At 36.2% G+C, this 24,355-nt stretch overlaps 1 protein-coding gene across 1 annotated transcript; it reads right to left on the reverse strand.

The window, feature by feature from the left end:
- Window positions 1–1,633: 1,633 nt before the first annotated feature.
- Window positions 1,634–23,103, reverse strand: LOC113064169 (Na(+)/H(+) exchange regulatory cofactor NHE-RF1-like). Its single transcript, XM_026234784.1, has 6 exons — window positions 22,519–23,103; window positions 8,161–8,331; window positions 5,475–5,628; window positions 4,540–4,583; window positions 2,551–2,667; window positions 1,634–2,472 (listed from the first exon to the last, which is right to left on the reverse strand). Exons 1-6 carry the CDS (start codon window positions 22,972–22,974, stop codon window positions 2,317–2,319), a joined length of 1,098 nt encoding a protein of 365 aa, XP_026090569.1. The 5' UTR covers window positions 22,975–23,103; the 3' UTR covers window positions 1,634–2,316.
- Window positions 23,104–24,355: the final 1,252 nt, after the last annotated feature.

The following is a 24,355-nucleotide window of genomic DNA, read 5'->3' on the forward strand; positions in this document are numbered from 1 at the left end:
TCATAAACCCCATCCATAGCATCAGGATTTAGGTACACACTGGTTATGATCTTGCTTGTCAACTAATTTTTTTATAATAATAATAATACCAAAATCTCAATCATTTGCAACTAAAATATGACTGTTGAGGCAAATTTAGCTGCTACCCTCAAATGAATTTAAGCCCTAACGCACAACTTCACCTTTAAGTAAACACTCTCTTATCAGCAGAATTGATGCCTTATCCTCTGTTATGTTTTTCTCTACATAAGTAAAGTTATTGAGTCAAATATAAAGAAGCAGAATACAAAATATAAAGAAAAAGATGTTGTCCAGTAGAGTGATTTATCAGTGCATGCAGCAATGTGAGAATCTTATGAGGGCCAGTGTTGTTCTGGTCTCGATACTAACACGGGTTTTTGTGACGTTCCCTCTGTCCTCAGTAATCACATCATGGTGCTATATATATATATTTGATAACTCATTCATTAGGTCTATTAAAAGAATTAAGTCTGTAATTATAAGTTGGGGAGCTGGTGATTATAACTTCAGATCTGTATTTTGGTTACAAGTAGCCGAAATCATTTGTTATAACGATGAAAAAATAAAGATCTAACATTGACCCTCATGGTACATAGAGATGAGGGTGGTGGGTTTGTAACTTTTTTTGATAGAGTCTGTATCTAGTCTTTGCTTTATTTCTGATGATGCGTGCTGTGATATGGGGTTTGATAGCTTGTGTATATAGTTCAACTGTGGGGGAAGCTTTTGTTGGTTGAATTTTGTTAATTTGTTTACAGGCGTTTCAAACTGTTTCCGCATGGCTGTGAAAATGTATCTGTTGAATTTGAAGAAAAAAAGAAAAGAAAAAAAAAAAGAAGAAATTTTTACACTGAATTAAAAAGGATACTAAACGTTTATGTTGTTGTTTTCCCTTCTTAGTTCTTAAAGGCATAGTTATATATATTTTTAAACTCTTATTAAAATTTTTAAAAAAAGCACATAAACAGGAAAAATGCAATATAAGATACAAATTAAATAAACAGTGCTTTAATTTTTGTTTCAGGTACAGACTATTCAAACAGTAGCATTCACGTAAGAAATAGTACAGAAATTAGATAACCAAACGTTCAAATAAAACACTGAATAGTCTTCTCTGTATGAATGAAATGTGCAAGCTACTAAAGTTATTCAGTTGAGAGTGATTTTCTCATTTTCTGTTGTTTGATTAACATCAGACAGCAGGCAGGTTTATTAGGCTTCTGTCACTTTAAGACTTACATTAAACAGACAAAATTTTAGGGAATACAACTCTTATTAAAATGCTGTCAAGAAATAGTACCGTTTTACACATCGGTGTATAACAATGCTTTTCTGGAATCTATATATTGTGCAACACGTGTATAAATATAGTCATAACAGACTGGCAATTTTTTTAAATGTTCATTGTTTTTGGTGTAGAACAAAAAGACATGGTTCTTTAACAGTTATTTAAAGCAGGTACATTTCAGTACTTTAAAAATTAATCTACTAAAGACATGGAGTGAAGCGAGCATTTGCTATGGAAATAAAATACTGTGCAAGATTTACAAGTAAACATACGCTTAAACATTCAGTACTCACTCCCACTATTACCATGTGCTGAATAAAAAGCACAGTACATCCACTAAACAAGCACTTGAAATAAAACCTTTAATTAGAAGGTTTATCAGCCAACAGCGTCATTTCAGTGGTTAATGGGTCCCAAACCATGAACGGCTCACATTTACAAAATTAAAAGGCTGCAGTTTCTACCCTTAATGTTATGAACTGATCATAACCACACACACACACACAGGAAAAAGAAAAATCAATGGATAGTTGCTGCTCTAAAAGTTATTTAAAAACTCCATTGTTAAGACTAGTCCTGAAGCAACTCATCAGACACTATACGGCGTTTTCACAGAGCCATCAATACTGCATCAATATTACTGTAAGCAAAGCAAGAGAATATACAGATATGTTTCAGATATCATTTAAGCTTTCTTCTTAAAAAAAAAATTCTATTCTAGACTTGCATTATACAGTAATGTTAAATCATATATTTCATCTTATATCAGATATCGATATATCAGAAGATCGAAACTGGGTTAAATCAAGTAAAAATTTATCACAAAAAAAAAAAATCAACAGATTTAGAAATCAGATGCAAAATAACACTGGTTTAAAAATACACATGTTAGAGGGTTTCTAAATGTGTACAAGTGTACTGAAAGAGCGGAGAGGCATGATGGGACGGACAATTGTAGAGGAAGTAAAGAAAATGGGTGAGAGGAAGATGGGAGGCACAGAGGAGGCTCAGAGGTTGCTGAAGAGCTCATTTCTTTTGCTCCAATCCATCTGCGGGGCTTTCTTGTTAGAGCGTTTCTGGCGAGCGCGTTCCTTGGCCTGCTGCAGCGATATCTGCAGAGATAGTCCTGCGTCATCACTCGAAGCCTTCTCTTTTGGTTTGTCCTGCACACATTTCATCATGAAAATTTTAAATGAATTTTAATATTCCACGTACTCAAGACTGTGTGCACGGACACAAACCTCTGGTGCTGAGGTGCTGGCTGGAGCTGCAGAGGTGGAGGTGTTGGAGGAGGTGCTGGAGGTCGACAGGCTCATAGCTACTTTAGGCTTTTCCTCCTGAGTTGCTTTTCCATTCACCTTCAACAAAGTATTGCAAACAATGTCAAACAGGTAAAAGCGTATTCCACCACAAAAATGGAAATTCAGTCATTATTTACTCACACTCATGTCATTCCAAACCTGTCTGCATTTCTTTCTTCTGTTGAACACAAAAGGATGTATTTTGAAGAATGTTGATGACCAAACACTTTCTGTCTCTGCTGACATCCACTGTATTTTTTTATCCATACAATGCTACCAACATTCTTTAAAGTATCTGGTCTTCTACAGAAGAAAGTTAGTTTGGAAGGACATGGGGGTGAATAAATGTTGAAAAAATTGGGTGGACTTTCCCTTTAAGTGAAGTACCAAAAACAAACCCCTAGATGGACCCTGAGGTTTCAGTTCACAGTCTGAATATAGGGCCTGACCCAACACTTGAGGTCTTGGTCAAGCGCATGTGACAGAAAGGACAAACACAAGACTGGCCCAAGAAGGATAAATGCCAAAGCTAAATCCACACTATCTAAGAGTGCCTTGGTGCATTTTTTGAGGCTAAGTGTATCCAATTACACATCATGTGCATGAACTCGTGAGATTTTGAGGAAAACTTCTTTTTTGGAGAAAACGAAACTGTTTTATAAGTGTGTCCCATCGGGTAATCATGCGTTCTACATTCACTTGTGGTCTTCACACCTTCTTGGGTTGAATACAGGAAGCATGTCATGTAAGCAGACAAATGGTCAAGTGTATTGTGTGCTTTGTCAAATTATTTTACTTGTACAGTATGTATCAAAATGTTATGGTAAGAATATCACATAAAGTAGGAATGAGTATCATGACACTACCGTTCAAAAGTTTGATCCTTAAGAAATCATTTTAATATGCTGATTAACATGTTTGTGAAAATTGATACTTTTTTTCAGCATTCTTTGGAGAATAAAAAGTTGGAAAGAAAATCTTGACTGTTGCATTAAATAATTAATTATTATTTCTCAAGTATGTTTCAGAAACTCGAAATCCCAAAAATATTTTACAAGTAGAATTGATTTATGGGAGCCCCATTCTAGAACAACTGATGTGAACCACATGATCCACAAATCTCAGAAGTAATTTTGGTATTCCAGTACTCTCTGTGATGTCTCCAGCTGAGCGAGAGCCAGGGATCCTTTATCAGAGCCAGACAAACATCTGAGGGGGAAAAGAGTGTCTGAGAAACGCCAGCGGTACCGGGTTTAGAGTTTGATAAAGCTACAGATGTTTGTGTTGTGTGAAGAAACAGAAAACAAACTCTCGCACACGCTTGAGATGTTTTATCTACTATCAGATAACTGGACATACGGAGCTTCCACTGAGTCAGAGGAAGCGGCGATTATTTGCTCCAGGTCATCGTTATCTCAATCAGTCTAATCTAGCAGTGGGAAAACTGACAGAGACGAGACTGCTGGAGAGGAACCAGGACACTGCATTAAAAGTGGCCTGAAATCTGGTGCTCAGACTCCACAGATTTACCCTCGTCCTAATGCTGCCTGTCTAATCCCATCACTGACGCTCGGACACTACTACACTTTATCAGCCAATCAAATGTGATCATGTGAATTTAGCATGTGCTACCAAACTAACACATCACATACACACTTTTCAAGATGTGTAATAGGTCACACACATATTTGCTTGATAACATTTGAAGATACGTGGTCCACTTAAGTCTGAATACTTTTAGGCTGACGATACAAAGGGCAACTTTTGAGCAATTTAGCACTTTCCCATTGGGAATGAGTAACACATTTCTAGAGAATGAGTAACACATCTGGATACTTCAGATGGGTCATGGGTCCTGTGTCTCACCTGGTTGCCCGCTGACAGCAACATTGATCAAAAAGTGCGATGAGCAACACAGACATTACTCACCTGATCTTCTGCATCATGGCTGGAAACGGGCTCTGGAAGAGGTCCTGAGAACAAAGAGGGACGGGAAACGACCAATCCATTAGATTTCTTCTGCTAAAGATTGCTTTCTTTTGGTGCATTTGAAAGACTTATGATCAGACGTATTGGTCTCAGTTCAATTAAGCATCGGGGGGGTTAAGCAGATTCATGATTACTGGCCATCACTATTATTAACTAAAATGCCATTGTCACAGAAGAGACACAGTACAATGGCTGAACAGTGAGTTTCCTTCCAAGAAAATAAGAAAAAAAACAGGAAATGTGCAAAAAGCCTTTACAGAATTGAATGAGAATTGGAAACCACGGCTGTTGTGGTTGAAATAATGAATAAAAGATGTGTGTGGGTGCAGCTGTCAACATTCTTTCAGTGAACCATGGAAGAAGTCCAACAGCCCAGGGGCAAGCTCATCATAGTTTTGCCAATCATTTTCCTATAAACCTTGATTAAATTGTTCTTATTTCACCTGTTACCCTCAAAAAGGCTCCAATGAAGTGACCTATATGTTATATATCATACTTTGTGTCATAGTGTGGTGGAACACAAACAGGAGTCGTTTCCTGTCTGGCACATTTAGGCTGGGGGTGACTGACTTCCCCTATTTCTCATACTTCTGCCATGGCTCTGATCCCCATGACAACCTGCTGGCAGTGCGCTGTTGACTTTGGCTGATTCTCTGGTGTACAGACAGTGCCACCGCAGGCCTCGAGTTGATGTTTAACCAGCAGTCTGTTACTATGTGAGTGTGTGTGCGTAACATCATCTGAAATGTTGTTCAAAGTGAACAAAGTTGTTCTTGATCAGCAGAAACACACTTAAGGTCGAGGGTGAGATGGACAGAAAAACACTTTGCACATGAAAAACCACGCAATAGCTGGTTAATTTGTAGCGCTGGCACCTGTGAGATGTTTCTCAGTCGGAAGGACACCACAGCTGCTGAAGAAGGCGTCTGTCTCAGGATCCACCACCAGCAGTCTGGTCTCATCTCCTCCTGTCTTGATGGCCGCCACCACTTCTGAATGCTGCATTGTGTGCACAGCAATGCCATTCACCTGCAGAAACAACAGACATGAATTCATAGATTTTGAAGCAAAGATAGAGACGTAAAATATGATTAGGAAGAGTTGTGGGAACACTGCAGGAATGCAGGAAGCCGCCATTCATTCTGATATATCTGGATATCGAAATGAACAATTGTTTCTCTGGATCATTCAGAGCATGTGCATGAGAGTCAGCGTCTGTGGTTCAGTAGTGATCTTCAGGGGACATTTCAAAGTTTTATTTTTTACAAAAGTACGAACATCTGTGAAAAATAATGTGTAATATATATTTTCTAGTCAATTTTATTAATACCTTTATGGTAATGTAGCATCAATGTCATTTAATTTAAATGTAAAAACGTAATTACATTAAAAATCATTACAAATAAAAAATCATTATTTAATATATAAAATATTTGTTGATTAGTAATTACTTTTTTCTTAAATGTAATTTTCTTGCTTTAAGGTAATTTAATTTTAATGTAATATAATTGAAATATAAATATAAATAAATGACATAAAATTAAATTACAAATTAAGAACTAAAATAAAAATGTATTATTTTATGTTACTCTCCTTTATTCAATTTGTAGTCATTTAATTTTTCATTTTAAAGTCATGTTTTTTTTTATATAACACAACTTTAATACAATGTAACTTAAATGTAAAAATATAATTTAATTTAATTTAAAGTCATTATATTTAAATAAATATTTCTATTCCAATTGTTTCTTTACTTAACTATTACTTAATTTACACTATTCACACCAATGCAGCTAGACTCAAATTTAGGCAATGCAAATGTGTAACAAGTGAGTTTTTGTCTATACATACTATAATATATACCAGTCAGACAAAGCACCACTCCTTTCTCTGATGCTCTGTTCATTTGAAATACTTATGGGTTAATAAAAAATCTAATCCCATGGCCATGACCATGACTTGTTCCCAGAGAGGAGACACCTGGGAAAAGAACCCATAATGCCAGAGGCTAAGGAACCTGCGTGGGAGATTCAGGGCAGGAGTGGGCTTTTAGGAATGCAGACCCCACTCTCTCGTTCTGCAGGCAATTAAAAAGCAGCAGAGAAACAACAGCCCCCTTATGTGTCCTTTAAACACGGTCCTATTAGAGACACACACATATTAAGAGGCCACACTCACAGAACAGGGAAGCAAAAAGGGGAATTCATCTGAGTGAGCATGAGACACACAGGCATAGCTTGTTTTTATTGCCATGTTCGTCTCGGATCTCTTCTTGAGACGTGGGAAATGGGAGTGAAACTAAGAACAGGGATACTGAGAGTGTGAAAACACGGCCGCTGCATGAAGTGAGCGTTTGGTGGCATCGTAACGGAAATGAGACGAGGCTTTAAAATGACAAATCTTCTCAGTCAGGCCAGGAGCGAACGACTACGTCAACCAGTCACACAATCAGTCTTCACGCAGTGAAAGGGCATGATTTTTTTAAAATGTGTCAACTTAAAACTGTGAAAAACACATCACCACAGACCGAGTTACAAATCAGCCAAAACCATTTCACCATGACCCTCAGAACATGCACATACTTTACTTTTACTGAAGTCATGTGCACACACTCTTCACAGGCTTTTGGGAGTGACAACCTTATTTAAATCCAAGAGTGATTTCCCTATATTCACTCAAACTGATGATGACTGACATAATGATATCTTCATCAACATAACTCAACACTTGATTGCCATACGCTTTTAAATGGCATCATCAGTAACTAGCTGCTAATCTGTTATCTGTTTGTACACAATACACTGTTGCCTTTACCTGAATTTTTCAGGAATTTGTTCAGGTAAAGAACAGATTTCACACTAGTAAATAACCAAACTGTGTACAGAGCTGTATTAAACAAAACGAGAAATTATTTTATTTATATTTATTTGTCTAACTTTATTTTCTTCATATCGCTTACCTAATTTACACCAGATAGTAACACGCATTTAAAATAGCACACTGATAAATACATAGATTTGTTTTATACATATAAATAACATAAACCGGGTCTTTTTCTCCCCATCAGCCTGAACTTTCTTTGGGGTCTTTGGGACCTCTATTACTTAGCTGTAGTAAGTGGATTGAGCCTGGTCTTATATCAGTGGTTTGATAAAGATATGTGGCTCTGAGCTCTCCTCAGGACTTCAGTAATCCCAGCACTCCCAAAGAGACAGTGTTACACTGGCCAATCCTTCACTGACAGATAATGAGATTAATGCTCTGGAAACACACTCCAAACCGCTCACGCATTTACAGGTAATGCTCTCTGTGCAAGTATAAAGTGTTTGTATAAAATGAAACCATTTTTTTTTTGTATGATGTCAGCCATAAACAGCCTATGGTTAGGCTAATGAAATACTTAGTTTATGAAGTGGGAGAATTTAATTTTTTTTTACTTTTAAGAAGAGGCATTGAATTATAGTGATATATACACACTTTGAACATCAAAACAAAAGCTTATTACCATACATTCCTGAAGCACACACACACACACAGAGTTGTTTAACTGGTGTATTATACCTGCACTATTTTATCTTGGGGCAGAAGTCCAGATTTCTCTGCTGGGGAGTCCTCATCCACCGCCCTGATGTACTGGCCGGGTTTTGACTTCTCTGTGTGCAGGTTAAAGCCATATCCAGTGGCACCCTTCTTCATGTGACAGAGACGTGGACGCAGCTCGTTCTTTGATTCCTAAAAAAAGACAATAAACAAGGAAGGAATTTATAATAAAAGCGGATATACTGATATATCTTAAACACAAAGCAAAACGTATAAATTAGGAGAACATTTCAAATAATCAAATATCAGTTTCTTGTCAATCATAATAAGATGTATCTTTCAAATGTAAACTACTAATTCCCTTCACTGCAAAATGTTCAAATCAAACCTTCACCACACACCAGAAATACATTCAGAAAAAATTATTTCACTTTACAAATGTGCATGAGAAAATCATAAATGTACAAAAGAAAGAACTGCCAAAGTAAAGCCACCCATCCCCATCGATACAAGTCACCTGCTTCCTGAAACATTTAAGCTTCCATGATATTCTGAGCAACACTTTCTAAATAAAATCTAAAAAAGAAATCGATTAAACGAGAGAAATAACTTGCATACCATTTTAAAGAGGACTCAGTACATCAACATCCCGAGATGAAGCACAGAAAAGTAGAAGTAACTATACTGACCAGTCATCTGTGTACTTCCTTCTTTAGCAAAGCAGTCTATAATATATGGCTGAAATTAAACAAACAGATAACAAACCAAACATCTACCTGCTGTACACATGCACATATTGATTTATGGAGGAGTCAAACTAAACCTACAGGAACTAGCAAAGGATGAAAACTAACATGGAAGGACATTTGTTCAAGTTTATTATAAAACTATATTAAAACTATTATATAATATAGTTTTGTTTATAGAGTCCAGTGTTTTTCTCATGTCCCATTAATAAAAAAAACCTTTATCAAGAAAAACAAAACATGCTATAGTAAAACAAACACCAATAATATTATTATTCTTGTTAATAATAACAATTACTACTGCTTATTATTATTAATATTATTATTAATAACAACAACATATAACTGATGTAGGCCAATGTTTCGTCTTGTGCATCCTCACAGCCGCATCAATGAAGTTCAAGAATAATAATAATAACAATATATTCATCATTTGTTTATAATTAATATAATTATAAATAATTAAATAAAACCACTAAACATGATTCACTAAAACAAACAAAAACAATGATAATAATAATAAAAATATTAATAGAATATAAAATGTTGTTACTGTTGTTATCATTAATTATATACAATATATATATATATATAAAATAATTACATATTATATTATAGTTTATTTAAGCCAATGTTTTGTCTTATGCATCTCCACAGTCCCATCAATAATGCTTAATAATAATAATATAAATTATTTATTTAAAATTAATAATAAAAAAGTAAACATGATACACCATTTATGAGATTAATCATGATTAGTTATTATTATTTTTACACTGACCAGTTTTATGCTTAAAAAAGCTAACTTAAAATCATTAGTACCCCAGTCACTGATACAGACCAACAGCAAACTTCAGCGCACAGGTAAAGTGTGTCCAAGGTGCTCATGATAGCCTAACCCTGCCAATACCAAAGACAGCAAAGACAGCAAAGCTGCATTGTACAGGTTACATACTTCCTGGGAGCCCTGCTCTTCTGGGAAACCGGATAGCGGTGAGGAGTGAAGGGGTAAGGACTAGAGTCACTAAATGTGACATTACCCGCTCTACAGAAAACACTTGCTGGGGTAATCACAGGTAACAGAACACAGCTGACAATAGCAAAGATTTCTTCATTACTGTCCCCCAAAGAAAAATGTGCCTGACTGTAGCCATTAATGAAAGAAATAACTCTTCTGACAAGTGACTATGCAAAGGCAAGACCCATCTAAGCTCTGATTAGCACAGGCTTAGCCAGCAGAGTCCATATGTTACGCTAAGAGTTTAAGCCCTCCTGCTGAACACTAGGCTGTGACTGAAGAGTTCTGTTTGTGGACAGTGTGTGGCAAAGTGGTTAAAGCCCAGTCCTGGTAATCAGAGCCATGAGCTATTACTAAGTGTACCCTTGATCAAAGACTGCCCCAGAAAGATTGTCCCTGTAATAAGTGTACTGTAAGTCACTTTGAATAAAAGCTAAAACACTTACTGCTCTAAATGTAAAAATATGTATGGCAGAAGGCCACGTGGCAGAAAAAAAATACAGTATGGGAGTTCAGGGTTTCCTCTTTAAGTGTGGACCTTTTTTTATATTTTGCTTAAGTATTTACTAAAAAAAAAAACATGTACATAATAATTAAAACGCTTTCATCATGAGCATGCCTCAAAGTTGTAATATCAAAGCTGTCTTTCCTTGCCAACTAGTTAAAGTAGAATGTGCACATCACATTCACTTAAACAGGTGCTCGATCAAGAGGATGCTTAGATGAAATGCAAAAAAAAAAAAAAAAACTGCACAGTGTCATTACTGCTTCCAAATAATTTCTTATAATTAAATGAATTGCAACATTTCAAAAAATTATTTTGAAAAATATTGGGGAGCAAAAATAGAAGCGTCTCAATCTTTTGTATTTCCTTGCCATCTACCAATAATTCTCCCAGTGATAACATTGTTTATTATTAAATGATCATTACAATGCTAAATGTCTTGTTACAAACCTAGAGTCATACATGTATGACAAATAAAAATAATTGTATGAATCCGTTTTTCTGCTTACCGTGTTTCTGCTGCTGTTGTTAAAATAACAACAGCATCTGTAGCTCTTATAGTGCTTTACATCTTCAGATGCTTTAGTTGCTTCTTAGAGAAGTAACAGAACAGAAAGTGCTTGAATGAAGCGCATTTGGCTCTAGATGAAAATACGTACAGTAGGCTATATAAGATCATTGCCATAAACAACCCTGAGTGCTTGTGGTGTGTACTGCTTTGTTGTTTTGACACGCTGCTCACTTTAAACTACAGAAACACCTTTTACTCTGCCCGACTATTTAAGGTTTTGTTCTAGCACAAACATGCTGGATGATTTAGCAGACACGTTCTTGGCTTTAAGCACTGACCAAACTGGCAAGAGACTAACATTAGGTCTTATTTCACCATGCCAAGTGCTGTAGCCAAGCTCAACAATGTTTGACAGAAGGTTCACAATGTCCTGAGAGGACTGGACATACAGTGAGGGATATTATACAATGTTATCTGCTCTCTGGCTGGGTTTATCGTCAAACACGTGTGACTGTCACAGTGTTTTTAAATGCGTGAGATACTATGCGCACAAGCAGATAGAAGATCACTCAGTATGTACTAAAAGATACACCCCCGCTGTGATAAGATATACAAAGCTGTCTGATAAAGCCATATACTTGTCACTGTATTTGTTTTTCTTGTGTCTTCATTACAAATGACATGTATATCTCCTGCAAACTCTTTCACCCAACGCCACACTTTTTGTGTGCAAATTTGGATGGGAAATTATGAACTGAACAGATGAATGATATAATATGGATATCATACTTGCTGCATTGCCACTGTATGAGAAGCAAAAGATATGTATGCAGAAGGTGAGGTGAGCTGATGATATCTCTGTTTGGTCGTGTCGGGTGTGAGTAAGGGGAGGACTCGGGTGTGGACTGCTATTTGGGTATGGCAGGGGCCCACACATTCACAATGCAAAGATGACATCATCAGATTTGATAAGATTCCTGGAACACTGCCGTATGATTTTATGAAAGAAATCTTATCAATCCACATGAAGAGAGGACACTCAAAAGAAAAATATTCTACATATGATCTCAAGAAACACCTAAAGACTCATCTTTTTCGCCTGCACTTAACCAACTAACACTAGCACTTTTCCTTTTATTGTCTTTTCATTTATATATATATATAAAAAAAAAATACTGGCTATGTGTTTGTTCTATACTAGACTAACTGAGACTTGTCATGGCACTTGCATACTGTTGTTGTTCTCTTGTTGACCTGACTGCTTCTATTGTTCTCATTTGTAAGTCGCTTTGGAAAAAAGAGTCTGCTAAATGATTAAATGTAAATGTAATCATGAGGTGACATTCACAAACTTTATTATTTCACCCCTGAATCCCATGAAAAGTAAAAAAAGAAATGTTAAATTTTTTTTAAAATGAAGCCTATTTTTAGAACTACAATTTTCTTTGGCCTTCTGATATTATTTTTACGACAATAATAATTCTTATTATATTAATGAAATAACACTGAAAAAACAATTCTACATGTTGTACTACCTGTAATGTATATATTAAAAATGCACAATGCAAAAGCTCTTAATTTTGCCTTCATATGTATTCTTATTTAGTACAGAATAGTTTGTTCCACAATGTACAAACTACTGTTTATCAAACACATTTTTAGATTAGAAAAAAAAAAAAAAAAAACAAGAGAGAGAGAGATCCTTCTACATTTGATTTGGGCTCATTTTAGATCCGGTTCTGATTTCTCAGAGGATTTGAGAGGATCTTTTCTTTGTGACCAGTTTTGTGAGCAGGGCAGAACAACCTCAACAACAACGGAAATGGGATGAGAGGAAATAAGTTTCTAACAATAAACTAGCATTAAACTATGACATGCCTTAATGCAGTATGTGACGAAAGCCTGTGATCTTTTGCTGTTATGCATGAAACTCAGAAAGTTTATTTTCGTGTAGAGTTCTTTTTGCTGACTAGACGGTCTCCCTCGGGGCCTCCTTTGGCCCTTAGGTTATTTCAGTATAGGAAGCTGAAGTCAGCAGAGGAAATAATTTCCCCCTGTCCACAAGTAGATGTGGGGAAGAGTCATTTTACAACTACAGTGTCTGACAAAGACCTTAATTCACTGCCAATCCTCCTGATAGTCTGTGACATAACAATACTTGTAGCTCCTGTGGTCTTCAAAGTGGCTATTGGCAAAGAGGTCAATCACTGATCACAGAGAAAAATTCAAATATAGCGATAACTTTTAGACTTAAAAGACTCTCTTCTTGTCTTCTCACATACTGTGAGAGTAAAAGCAGAAAAATGTTGTTGTTGATTTTAAGCAAGTCCACAAAAGGAGAAATTCTTAAAATATATTGCACTGCTTAGTATTTTTCAGCCATTTACAAAGAATGGGGACTGAAGTTTCCATAAATATGATAGGTTTGTGCGAGGAACACTATGATATAGATAAGCTTTCAGATTAATGACATTTGCTCAAATAAATAACATTATGTCAAAATGTACTCATCCTCACATCCTTCCAAACCTATTCCTTTATTTCATCTGTGGAACACACAAAAAAGGTATTTTTTTCCCATACAGTTGACAGCACAATGTCAGTAGCACTTTAAATCACGTGACTTTAAAAAAGTCATACAGGTTTGGAATGTCTGGAATGATGGAATAACCCATCTCCAGCTCACGACAGGCCTCAGTAAATCCTCCACTAGCCCTATGAAGATACTACAGTTCAATAATACAAAGGTTAATGAATTTATAGCTCACTTTAGTAACTCATAATCTTGTCCTTGGTTTGCTCAACTCTTGAAAGACTGGGGTAAGGTTGGTGAAACATGAACTGATGACTGAAAACAATAATCATCCTTAAACTTAACCTGAGTTTTCCAAGTAAACAAACTTTATTTAAAACCTTCCAAAATATCATGTGGTATACTGGCATACTGGTTAGAGGTCGACTGATATATCGGTCGGCCGATATATCGGTCTGATATTTGTCATTTTTTAATATATCGGTATTGTCCTTGTTTATATTTATAAGGATATTATATCCTTGTTTAGTAGGGCCGATTTAAAGTCAGGCACGTCGGCAGGCAGCCCCGTGTTATTGGTGCGGTGGAAAGTGCTGCTGCCGCATGTGAAGGACCCCAAGCCAAAACTTTTGGAAGATTCAACAACAGTCCTGGGAGATAAAGGTAGTCAGAGAATTTCACTCTGTAAATGGTGTGGAGAAGTTGGCAGCTCTCACAAACACTGCAGTGTGATTGAGGGCTCCGTTATTCTGCCCCGCTCACAGACAGCAGCGTGCTCGGAAAGACAGCTGTCCTGAAGCTGCCCAGAACAGTGAATGACATTTGTTCAGAAGCATGGTTTGATGCAGACAATAGCCAGGTTTCCATCCAACTCATTTGCATTTAGGGATGTCAATATTCGATAATTTCCATGATCGATCATAGTTTAAATGAACAATAAATTAATAACCTTAATGCTGCAAAATGCATCTGCAGCAGTATTATTATAATGTGCATAAGCCACAGCCCACTTGGGAAAAAAAGCTTTCTTACCCGAATTAAAGGGGTTTTAGGCTGAATAAAATGCTAATAGCTGGACTGTAAAATGAATAGATGTGATTATGATCATTTGATAAAATGAAGAGAGCGCTCCATACGTTTGAGATCATTTTACTTTGTTTCCCGTCAAGGAGAACGCTGAATGCGCCTCTTTAAATGGTTTCGTGCTGCTCATTGTTTTTTTTTTAAATGCAATTGCAATGTTTTAAAATGACACTATAGTATTAAAAATAAAATTATGCCAAATCGGAAGGAGACACAAGCGATACGTCCGAAATCGCATACTGCAAGGAGTCTGCAGTGTTTTGATTTTAGGGCGCGGGCAAGAGAAGAATGTCCTGGCGTGTGTCCATTGCAAGATAGAGCTGGCATACCACAACTAGGGCCCTATGATTTCCGCGATGCAGAAAACGCGAAGGGAACCGCGGAATCCAGTCATAAAAACGGAATTTACAGTTTAACACGGAATGGCACAGAATTTGCCTAATTTTGAATGAAATAATCAAAAATCGTTCTGCACATATCCAAATGTTTCCATATTCGCAATGTATCTGAATGTTAAACTATAATATTTTTTATTTTTTTTAATGTAAACTAGACGGAAAATATCATCCTCTTCACATGAGCAAAAACGTCCCTGGCATAACAACAGAGTGGACCTATACGGTCTATTTAAACTGACCAGTGTAACCTTTTATATGTTCGGTTGACTGTATAGTTTATTTTAATAATGATCAGACTGCGATGTAAGTTTGAAATTAGAATGCACTTTAGATGTTCTGTGTCATTTATACCAAACACAAATGTTGCTGGTTGCCAGTGTTTTTGCAGCACTACTATTATTTTTATTTTTTTAATAGATTTTTTTCTGTTTAATTGATTTTTATTTATGGAATTGTATTTTTTTATTGAAATGTATATTTAAGTTTACATTTATGTTCCAACAAACTTGAAAAATTATGCTTGATAAATGCTCTAAAACTTTGACATACATATACATATATATATATATATATATATATATATATATATATATATATATATATATATATATATATATATATATATATATATATATTACCTGTTTTATATATTTAATACTTGGTCAGTTTATTGATTTGTTTGGTTAACTTTGGATACATTTTTTATTTTAATACCGTGCAGTGCACAAAATTAAGATTTAAGAGATGGTTCAAGTCAGTGCTCAATAAATGATGATAAGTTTAGAAATCCACTTATTATTAGGGTGACATTTTAGCATGCAAATGAAGGGGAAGACTTCAAGATATCGGCCCTAAAAATCGGCAGCACATATCGGCCATCAGCTGACCCTGACCGGGTCGATCTCTAATACTGGTTCACCAAAAGCAATAAAGAAAAAAAAAATTATTGTATGATACAATATTGATTATTGATTGACAATAATGTGAAGATGGGCAGAGCTGGCAAAAGCAACCATAAATATATTTACAGGCCTGAAGCTTTGGATCCAAGATGTGCACTTGCAAAACTCAACAGCCAATAATTAATCTCCAGAGATTTGAAAACTGCCAACCAAAAGCAAAATGCACAGACATGTACCAAGAGGAGTGAGGTGAGGACTGATACGATTGGTGTAACTGCTCATGTCATCTAAAATGCAGCAGACCACAGCAGGAAAACAGTGAACTTGTAACCAAGGAAGTGGTTTGTTCAAATGTGTAAACATCCCTCCCTCTCTCAAAAAGTTACACATTCAGCTTGAAAGTTTACTTTTGAAATTTTAGTGGTGAACGTCTAGAGAATAGCTAGTGGTTGCCAAAACACTTGTTGTATTGTGTCTGCTGAAATGTATTGCTGTCAGAGAATAAATAATTTTTAACATACAAAAATATTTTTTACTGAATAAAATGTACATTTGTGCTTTGCCCATAAAAAGGATTCCTTCAGTGAGTTGGAAGTTGTTTCAAAGGTACTTCTATACGGTTGATAATCAGAAGGTTTTTGGTGTGTTGCAACAGAGGCATACTGCTAGGGTGATGTTGCTCTCTGTAATTGCTAGGTAGTTGCTTAACAGCTCAATATTTTTTTTGGCACCTACAGTATTGTTCAAAATAATAGCAGTACAATGTGACTAACCAGAATAATCAAGGTTTTTAGTATATTTTTTATTGCTACGTGGCAAACAAGTTACCAGTAGGTTCAGTAGATTGTCAGAAAACAAACAAGACCCAGCATTCATGATATGCACGCTCTTAAGGCTGTGCAATTGGGCAATTAGTTGAAAGGGGTGTGTTCAAAAAAATAGCAGTGTCTACCTTTGACTGTACAAACTCAAAACTATTTTGTACAAACATTTTTTTTTTCTGGGATTTAGCAATCATGTGAATCACTAAACTAATATTTAGTTGTATGACCACAGTTTTTTAAAACTGCTTGACATCTGTGTGGCATGGAGTCAACCAACTTGTGGCACCTCTCAGCTGTTATTCCACTCCATGATTCTTTAACAACATTCCACAATTCATTCACATTTCTTGGTTTTGCTTCCGAAACAGCATTTTTGATATCACCCCACAAGTTCTCAATTGGATTAAGGTCTGGAGATTGGGCTGGCCACTCCATAACATTAATTTTGTTGGTTTGGAACCAAGACTTTGCCCGTTTACTAGTGTGTTTTGGGTCATTGTCTTGTTGAAACAACCATTTCAAGGGCATTTCCTCTTCAGCATAGGGCAACATGACCTCTTCAAGTATTTTAACATATGCAAACTGATCCATGATCCCTGGTATGCGATAAATAGGCCCAACACCATAGTAGGAGAAACATGCCCATATCATGATGCTTGCACCTCCATGCTTCACTGTCTTCACTGTGTACTGTGGCTTGAATTCAGAGTTTGGGGGTCGTCTCACAAACTGCCTGTGGCCCTTGGACCCAAAAAGAACAATTTTACTCTCATCAGTCTACAAAATGTTCCTCCATTTCTCTTTAGGCCAGTTGATGTGTTCTTTGGCAAATTGTAACCTCTTCTGCACATGCCTTTTTTTAACAGAGGGACTTTGCGGGGGATTCTTGAAAATAGATTAGCTTCACACAGACGTCTTCTAACTGTCACAGTACTTACAGGTAACTCCAGACTGTCTTTGATCATCCTGGAGGTGATCATTGGCTGAGCCTTTGCCATTCTGGTTATTCTTCTATCCATTTTGATGGTTGTCTTCCATTTTCTTCCACGTCTCTCTGGTTTTGCTCTCCATTTTAAGGCATTGGAGATCATTTTAGCTGAACAGCCTATCATTTTTTGCACCTCTTTATAGGTTTTCCCCTCTCTAATCAACTTTTTAATCAAAGTACGCTGTTCTTCCTGAACAATGTCTTGAACGACCCATTTTCCTCAGCTTTCAAATGCATGTTCAACAAGTGTTGGCTTCATCCTTAAATAGGGGCCACCTGATTCACACCTGTTTCTTCACAAAATTGATGACCTCAGTGATTGAATGCCACACTGCTATTTTTTTGAACACACCCCTTTCAACTAATTCAACTAATTGCCCAATTGCACAGCCTTAAGAGCGTGCATATCATGAATGCTGGGTCTCATTTGTTTTCTGAGAATCTACTGAACCTACTGGTAACTTGTTTGCCACGTAGCAATAAAAAAATATACGAAAAACCTTGATTATTCTGGTTAGTCACATTGTACTGCTATTATTTTGAACAATACTGTATATATGGTTCCTCAATGTTTCAGGATTATGGGAAAAGTAAAAGTTTGTGGGAATTTCTGTCTATTTAATGGACCACCAGGCAAAAATCACATGTTTACTTAGATATGAACAGGAAACCTCTTGTCAATAAACTGAACAATTTGAGGAAACATTCGTATCCATAGCACAAATAGAAAATTACACATTTATAATTATAATTGTCAATAATAATTTTAATTCCCTAACCCTAAATAGATAGTGGGAAAATTAGCTGGCATAATATCAAGGTTTAAATACAAATGATACAGAAAGGATTCTACAGCAGTGGCCTAGTGGTTAGAGAGTTTGACTCCTAACCCTAGGGTTGTGGGTTTGAATCTTAGGCCGGCAATACCATGACTTAGGTGCCCTTGAGCAAGACATTGAACCCACAACTGCTCCCCGGGCGCTGCAGCATAAATGGCTGCCCATTGTGTTGTGTGTGTGTTCACTTTGGATGGGTTAAAAGCAGAGCACGTATTCTGAGTATGGGTCAACATACTTGGCTGAATGTCATGTCACTCACTCAGGGCTTGCAAAATGTCAAATTCTCTGGTAGCCCTTCGGGCAGGCATTCATTGGATTTTGGCAGCCCAAAATAAAGTTAACTAGCCTGCAGACAAATCAACATGAACTCCAGTGATTGTATTTTTTTCTTCAAATAACAAGTCAAGAGAGTAGGTGTGCAATGGATCACAAAACTCAAGGCTCAGATCATATAGCAAAAAAATATGATTCTTTTTTTTAAAAACACTTATTATTTATAGAACACTTTACTTCTTCAATACCACAGCAAAAACTAGAAGCATCGGGATGTAAAAATTCACTCAACACAAGATGTGATACATTTCTTGATATTGATTTCATAATACGATTTTCCTCTCAAATTTTTTAAGAAATGATAATATAAGCCAAATTTTAAATGAAAAGGTCTCCTTTTATTATTTCTTTGCGAAACTGAAATATCAAATAATACAAACTAGAACTTGAAATTTTTAAACAAATCCCAAATGAAATAAATAAATGATACAAATATCTTAATATAAACAAAATAAGTCTTTGCTTATTCTCTTTCTATTTAAAATTAGAGGCAACCATTGTATTTTAATCACAATCCAAACAAAGATCCTAAATACATGTTAACAAGACTGTAAAATTTCTAAATTTGAAGCAAATACAGAATGGTTTGACTTTAGCTTTGTGAAACTATAATACATAAAAAAAATCTGAACAAAACAAAAACAGCAAGACGGGGTGAATGAGATGCGAATGTCACTCTCTCACAGCGGGGGGCACTTATGGAGCAGCAGACATTTATATTCTGCTTCCCCTTTAAAGGGAATCCCCGGGTATTAAGACTTGTCATGTCTGTGTGAAAAACAGTATGTAGTAGAAAACCCATGAAAGACTTAAGTTATTTAAAAAAATCTTTTTATACATATTTTGGACTATGGAGGGCGCAATTATTTCAATGACATCAAATGGTTGCACTCTGTGAGATACTGGTGCTATGTGTTTTTAATTTTACCCGAAACACAACTCAGGATACTGATACGATGCCACATTGTGTGGCTTTTGGTTGTAGTAGCTCACCGAGTGCAACCAGTTGACATCATTTAAATAATGGCGCCCCCAAAATACGTATAAAACGATGTGTATTTTTTAAATAACGTAAATCTTTCATGGGTATTCTATTACATTTTCAGTAAGAGACATTATTTACAAGTCTTAATACTCAGCGTCCCCTTTAAAACCGAATGCACGTATTGACGCACAAGCAATTTCTTTCTCCACTGTTTACGTTAAAGGCACAATATGTTACTTTTTTTCTGCTAGAAATCGCATTTTCAAAACAATAGGCTTGTTCAAGATGCATCGGCATAAACTAACACATGCGATCGGTGTAAAACATCAAAGTACCATGAGAGCAATTCAAAAGCTTTAAGAGTTGTTTGCTCTCTAATCACACTGTTGTGATACTTTGATGTCATATGCCAATCGGTCTGCACAACGCTGATCCATCGCAAACAAGATTGATGGCTCTATGAAGTAGAGTGGAGTGATCATGGGAGATGTCGTTTTCCGAATCATGTTCATGGATGTAATTAATACATTTTCAAAAAGTTGAAATCAAGAATCGAATCGAGAGCTTGTGAATTGAAATCGAATCGAATGGGGACAGCTGAATCGATACCCAGCCCTAGTCCCAACAAATCTGTATTTCTGAAGAATTATTTGAAGGAATCAGTCTCAGACATTGATCTAATTTTCATAAACATCCTTTCTGTCTCTTTTCCATCATTTATTGCTAAACACAATGCGAGCAAGCTGTCTGAGTGTAATCTCATCTCAGTAACTGCCATCGAGAACAAAGCTTAGTCTGGGTTTAAGTGACAGCTGATCCAAGGATGTTCCCTCCAGCAGCATTTTACTTCTGAATGATCACAGAGAGGAAGGATGGGACACAGGAGGGTGAGAGGAAAACGACACAACAGAAGGGCCATTCATGGTTGACTGAGGGATTTAAAAACAATTGATAATTGCTGGAGAGAAATGTGATTACAATCCATATTGTTCCGGAGACTCTAAATAACTGTTATTGAGCAGAGGCTTTCTCTGGTCCGCCAGGGTTATGATGATTAACGTTATCTCAGGCTCGTGCCACATAATCAGAAAAGGGACTGACAAACACTGGCCTGTATGTCTTTATGTACAATAAATGAATAACTAGCATCAAAACTGCACACTTGACGTTTGCTTTTGCTGTGCTGGCACTTTGGAAAACTTAATTGCCTTCTATGGTAACTTTTAACTAGATTTTCTAAAGACAATGTAAGTGGGGCTTACCAGTTCAAAAACTCAGTCACTAGGGAGTTCTAGGTGGTTGCTAGGGATCTCTGTCACTCCCAAACGTCTATGATAATCTCAAAATAATCCATATTATTTAAGCATTCACTCAAGTAATAGAGTTGCTTGCTATATTAGGTTTGATCTTCTGCAACTTCTCCAAGTCTGATGGCACATCCTAATCTGTTACATAGGATGAAAAGATCTCAATCCTACTCTGTGGGCAAAATTCTCTCTAATCTTGCTTCTATTCCACAATAACCCCCTTCACTGCTGAGGGACTTTGGGGAAGTCGTGGCCTAGTGGTTAGAGAGTTTGACTCCTAAACTAACCCTAGGGTTGTGGGTTCGAATCTCGGGCTGACAATACCATGACTTAGGTGCTCTTGAGCAAGGCATCGAACCCCCAACTGCTCCCCGGGCGCCACAGCATAAATGGCTGCCCACTGGTGTGTGTTCACAGTGTGTTTGTGTGTTCACTGCTCTGTGTGTGTGCACTTTGGATGGGTTAAATGCAGAGCACAAATTCTGAGTATGGGTCACCATACTTTGCCTGAATGTCACTTTCAAGGCAAGGGATTGAAATTTTATCGGTGGTCAGCTTAGTCTGCTGGCTTTTGTACTCATCTCAAGCAATTATGGCTCAAAAAAATTATGACAAGTGTCGTTCTCCACAAAACATTGTGTTGTTTTGGGCACATATCCACAGCCTGGTCATCAAACTATGTGCAATGAAACTTTCCATAAGAAAATGTGAAAATGCTCTGATGGGAATATAATATTGGTCACTAGTATAATATTCAAAGATTTTTGTCTCAATCGATTAAGTTGTACAAAAATGTGTAAAGATTGACTTGAATACACATCTACTATGTTGAACATGTTTTTAATTATTGAATTAAAACTCATTTTGATAGCTTTTGTGGGCATTAAATTCAAAAATAAAAAAGTCAAAGGTGGCAGGGTAGGCTATAACTTTCCAACCCGAGATTAAAAAAGAAAAGAAAAAGAGTCGAAATGATGAATTTCTGAAACTGATTAATTTCTGTTAACTCAAGCCTATTTAATGTCCAGTTAAAGTATTTTAGTTTAATGGTTACACCACTATAAATCTGAATACATGTGGGAAAGTTTTAGGCCTAAAAAACATTCTTTCAAAAATGTATGCAACCAACATGAATAAAACGTGTATTATTAAAACTAGATTTTTACGCGATGTATTATTTTTAACGTTTAACATCCTTATATATATTTTAACATCCTTATTTGACATTAACCTACATATAACGTACAAATATTTACTATGTCATGTTATGAAAAATATCAGAAGTGTGACGCATGTGCAGAAGACTCAACTTATCTCGCATCTTGTTATCAGCATCATCAAGATCCAAAATAATCTTTTAAGTGATGGAAATTTGCTCATAAAAGTTGCTCGTTTAGCTAAACTCACCTTGGAGCTCACGCTCAGTCTATCCATGCGTATGTCCCCGTTTGTTTCCGGGACAGGGGTGGACTCGCTTGGGGTCCCGTTCTTCACTTCGTCTTCATGGTCCGATCCAACACTGCTCGGTATCGGTATGCCATCAGTCACATACTCTTTCTGGCACTTCAAGTTGTGCTTCTGCAGCAGTTCTGCGGTCTCTACATCCATCACGATGAGCTCTAGTTGGCCCGTTATGCCTCGTATTCGGGACACCACCTGTTGATGCTTCTCGTCCTCCACATTCTCCCCGTTCACGAACACCAGTTTGTCCCCGGCCAGCAGACCTGCAGCGGCGGCCGGAGAGTCGGGCTCCACGTGCCGAATGAACTGACCTAGCTTGTTCTTTTCGCCGTGGAGATGAAAACCGTAGCCGTTGTCCCCTTTTTCTAAGACGCAAAGCTTTGGCCTGAGGTTGCTGGTCATTTTGAAACTTTGAAACTTACAAATACACAAAATTAGCAGTCCGGCTAGACTTAAAGTTGGAGGCAAAAACGAAAAGTATCTATGTGAAGTGAAAACGCCCACTCCGCGTCTTCACTGTGTTGTTGCAACACTGCAAGTCAAATCGCAGTTTTCTTTGAAGTGTAGACACTGACAGTCAGCGCTTCACGGACCCGCCTCCGTCTTTTACTCTCACTGATTGGAACTTTCACCTGTCAATCAGAAGGACGTCATGGCGCGAGTTCTCTGGCACGGTAAAAGGGGCTATGGGACTCAACCAGAAACGTTCTTGTATCATTTTGGCATTTTGTTCATACAAGAACACTTCATAAATAATGACACTGATGTTTTGTTTGGATATTTGACTTTTGGGAAGCAATATGAAAATGTTTTCTTTCTTTTCAACCTAATTATATCTATATTAAATCCTGGTGTACCTCCTGTAAAAAAAAAAAATGCAAACAAAACTTTGAATGTATGCTCACTCTATAATTTTGTATAATTTTAATGTTTTGTAGGAAAGATTGTTATTTTTATTGTTATATTATCTGTAAATTTTTTTCCAGTTATTTATATATTTTTAATGTAATAGTTTTTTTTTTTTTCTATTTTATTTGTATTATTATTTCTCTCTCTTCTGAATTTTAAGTGCTATATATTGTTTGGCCATCCTTGAACCCCTGCTCTTTTCCTTGGCATATGTTTTTTTTAAAGTATTGAATAAATAAATAAAAAAGGGACAGTAAAAGTAGCAAAAAGTAGATAAGTAGAATTTTTTTAACTATTTAACTGTATTTTTATAATTGTAAATTAGTTTTATCTTTTAAAACCAGTTAAACCTTGTAACATTATTGTATTGTTATTAAGCCTGAATTTTTCCACAGTTTGTACATGAAATATGGACACATTATTATAAACAACAATTATTTTGTTGTTGTAGTGATATTTTCTGAAATGTCTTAAACAGTTTCTGTATAATATCCACAATATATCTAATATATATAAAAAAGTTTATTTAAAATAGTTCTGTGATGAATTAATGATCGTATCAGGACATAGTTGGAATTCAATGGCATGCTTCTGCATTACAAGGTCAAATAAAATGGTAACATTTTCCCATATACATTTCTAGTACACCTCTGTTATGTGTAGAGTGTAGAGTCTTTCATATCAAATAAGCAAAATCATCATGATCTGATTTTTGAATGTACTAGCTTTGATGAGAAATATCTATACCAACATTAAAAGTTGTATCATTATAATCAAAACTCGTTACTGTGGAAACCTTTTACTTTCTTTCATTCAATAATAATAAAAAAATATAAAGATTTTTTTGCAGAGATCATCTGCCTGTCGACATACC

Source organism: Carassius auratus, chromosome 46, assembly GCF_003368295.1.
Source record: "Carassius auratus strain Wakin chromosome 46, ASM336829v1, whole genome shotgun sequence".
Classification (NCBI taxonomy): domain Eukaryota; kingdom Metazoa; phylum Chordata; class Actinopteri; order Cypriniformes; family Cyprinidae; genus Carassius; species Carassius auratus.

Coding starts and splice junctions, on each gene's coding strand:
- LOC113064169 (XM_026234784.1), bottom strand. CDS start 22,974: ATGACCAGCAACCTCAGGCCAAAGCTTTGCGTCTTAGAAAAAGGGGAC. Junction 8,332..22,518: donor GACTGAGCGTGAGCTCCAAG/GTGAGTTTAGCT, acceptor GTCTTTTTTTAG/GAATCAAAGAACGAGCTGCG. Junction 2,473..2,550: donor CCAGCACCTCAGCACCAGAG/GTTTGTGTCCGT, acceptor AAATGTGTGCAG/GACAAACCAAAAGAGAAGGC.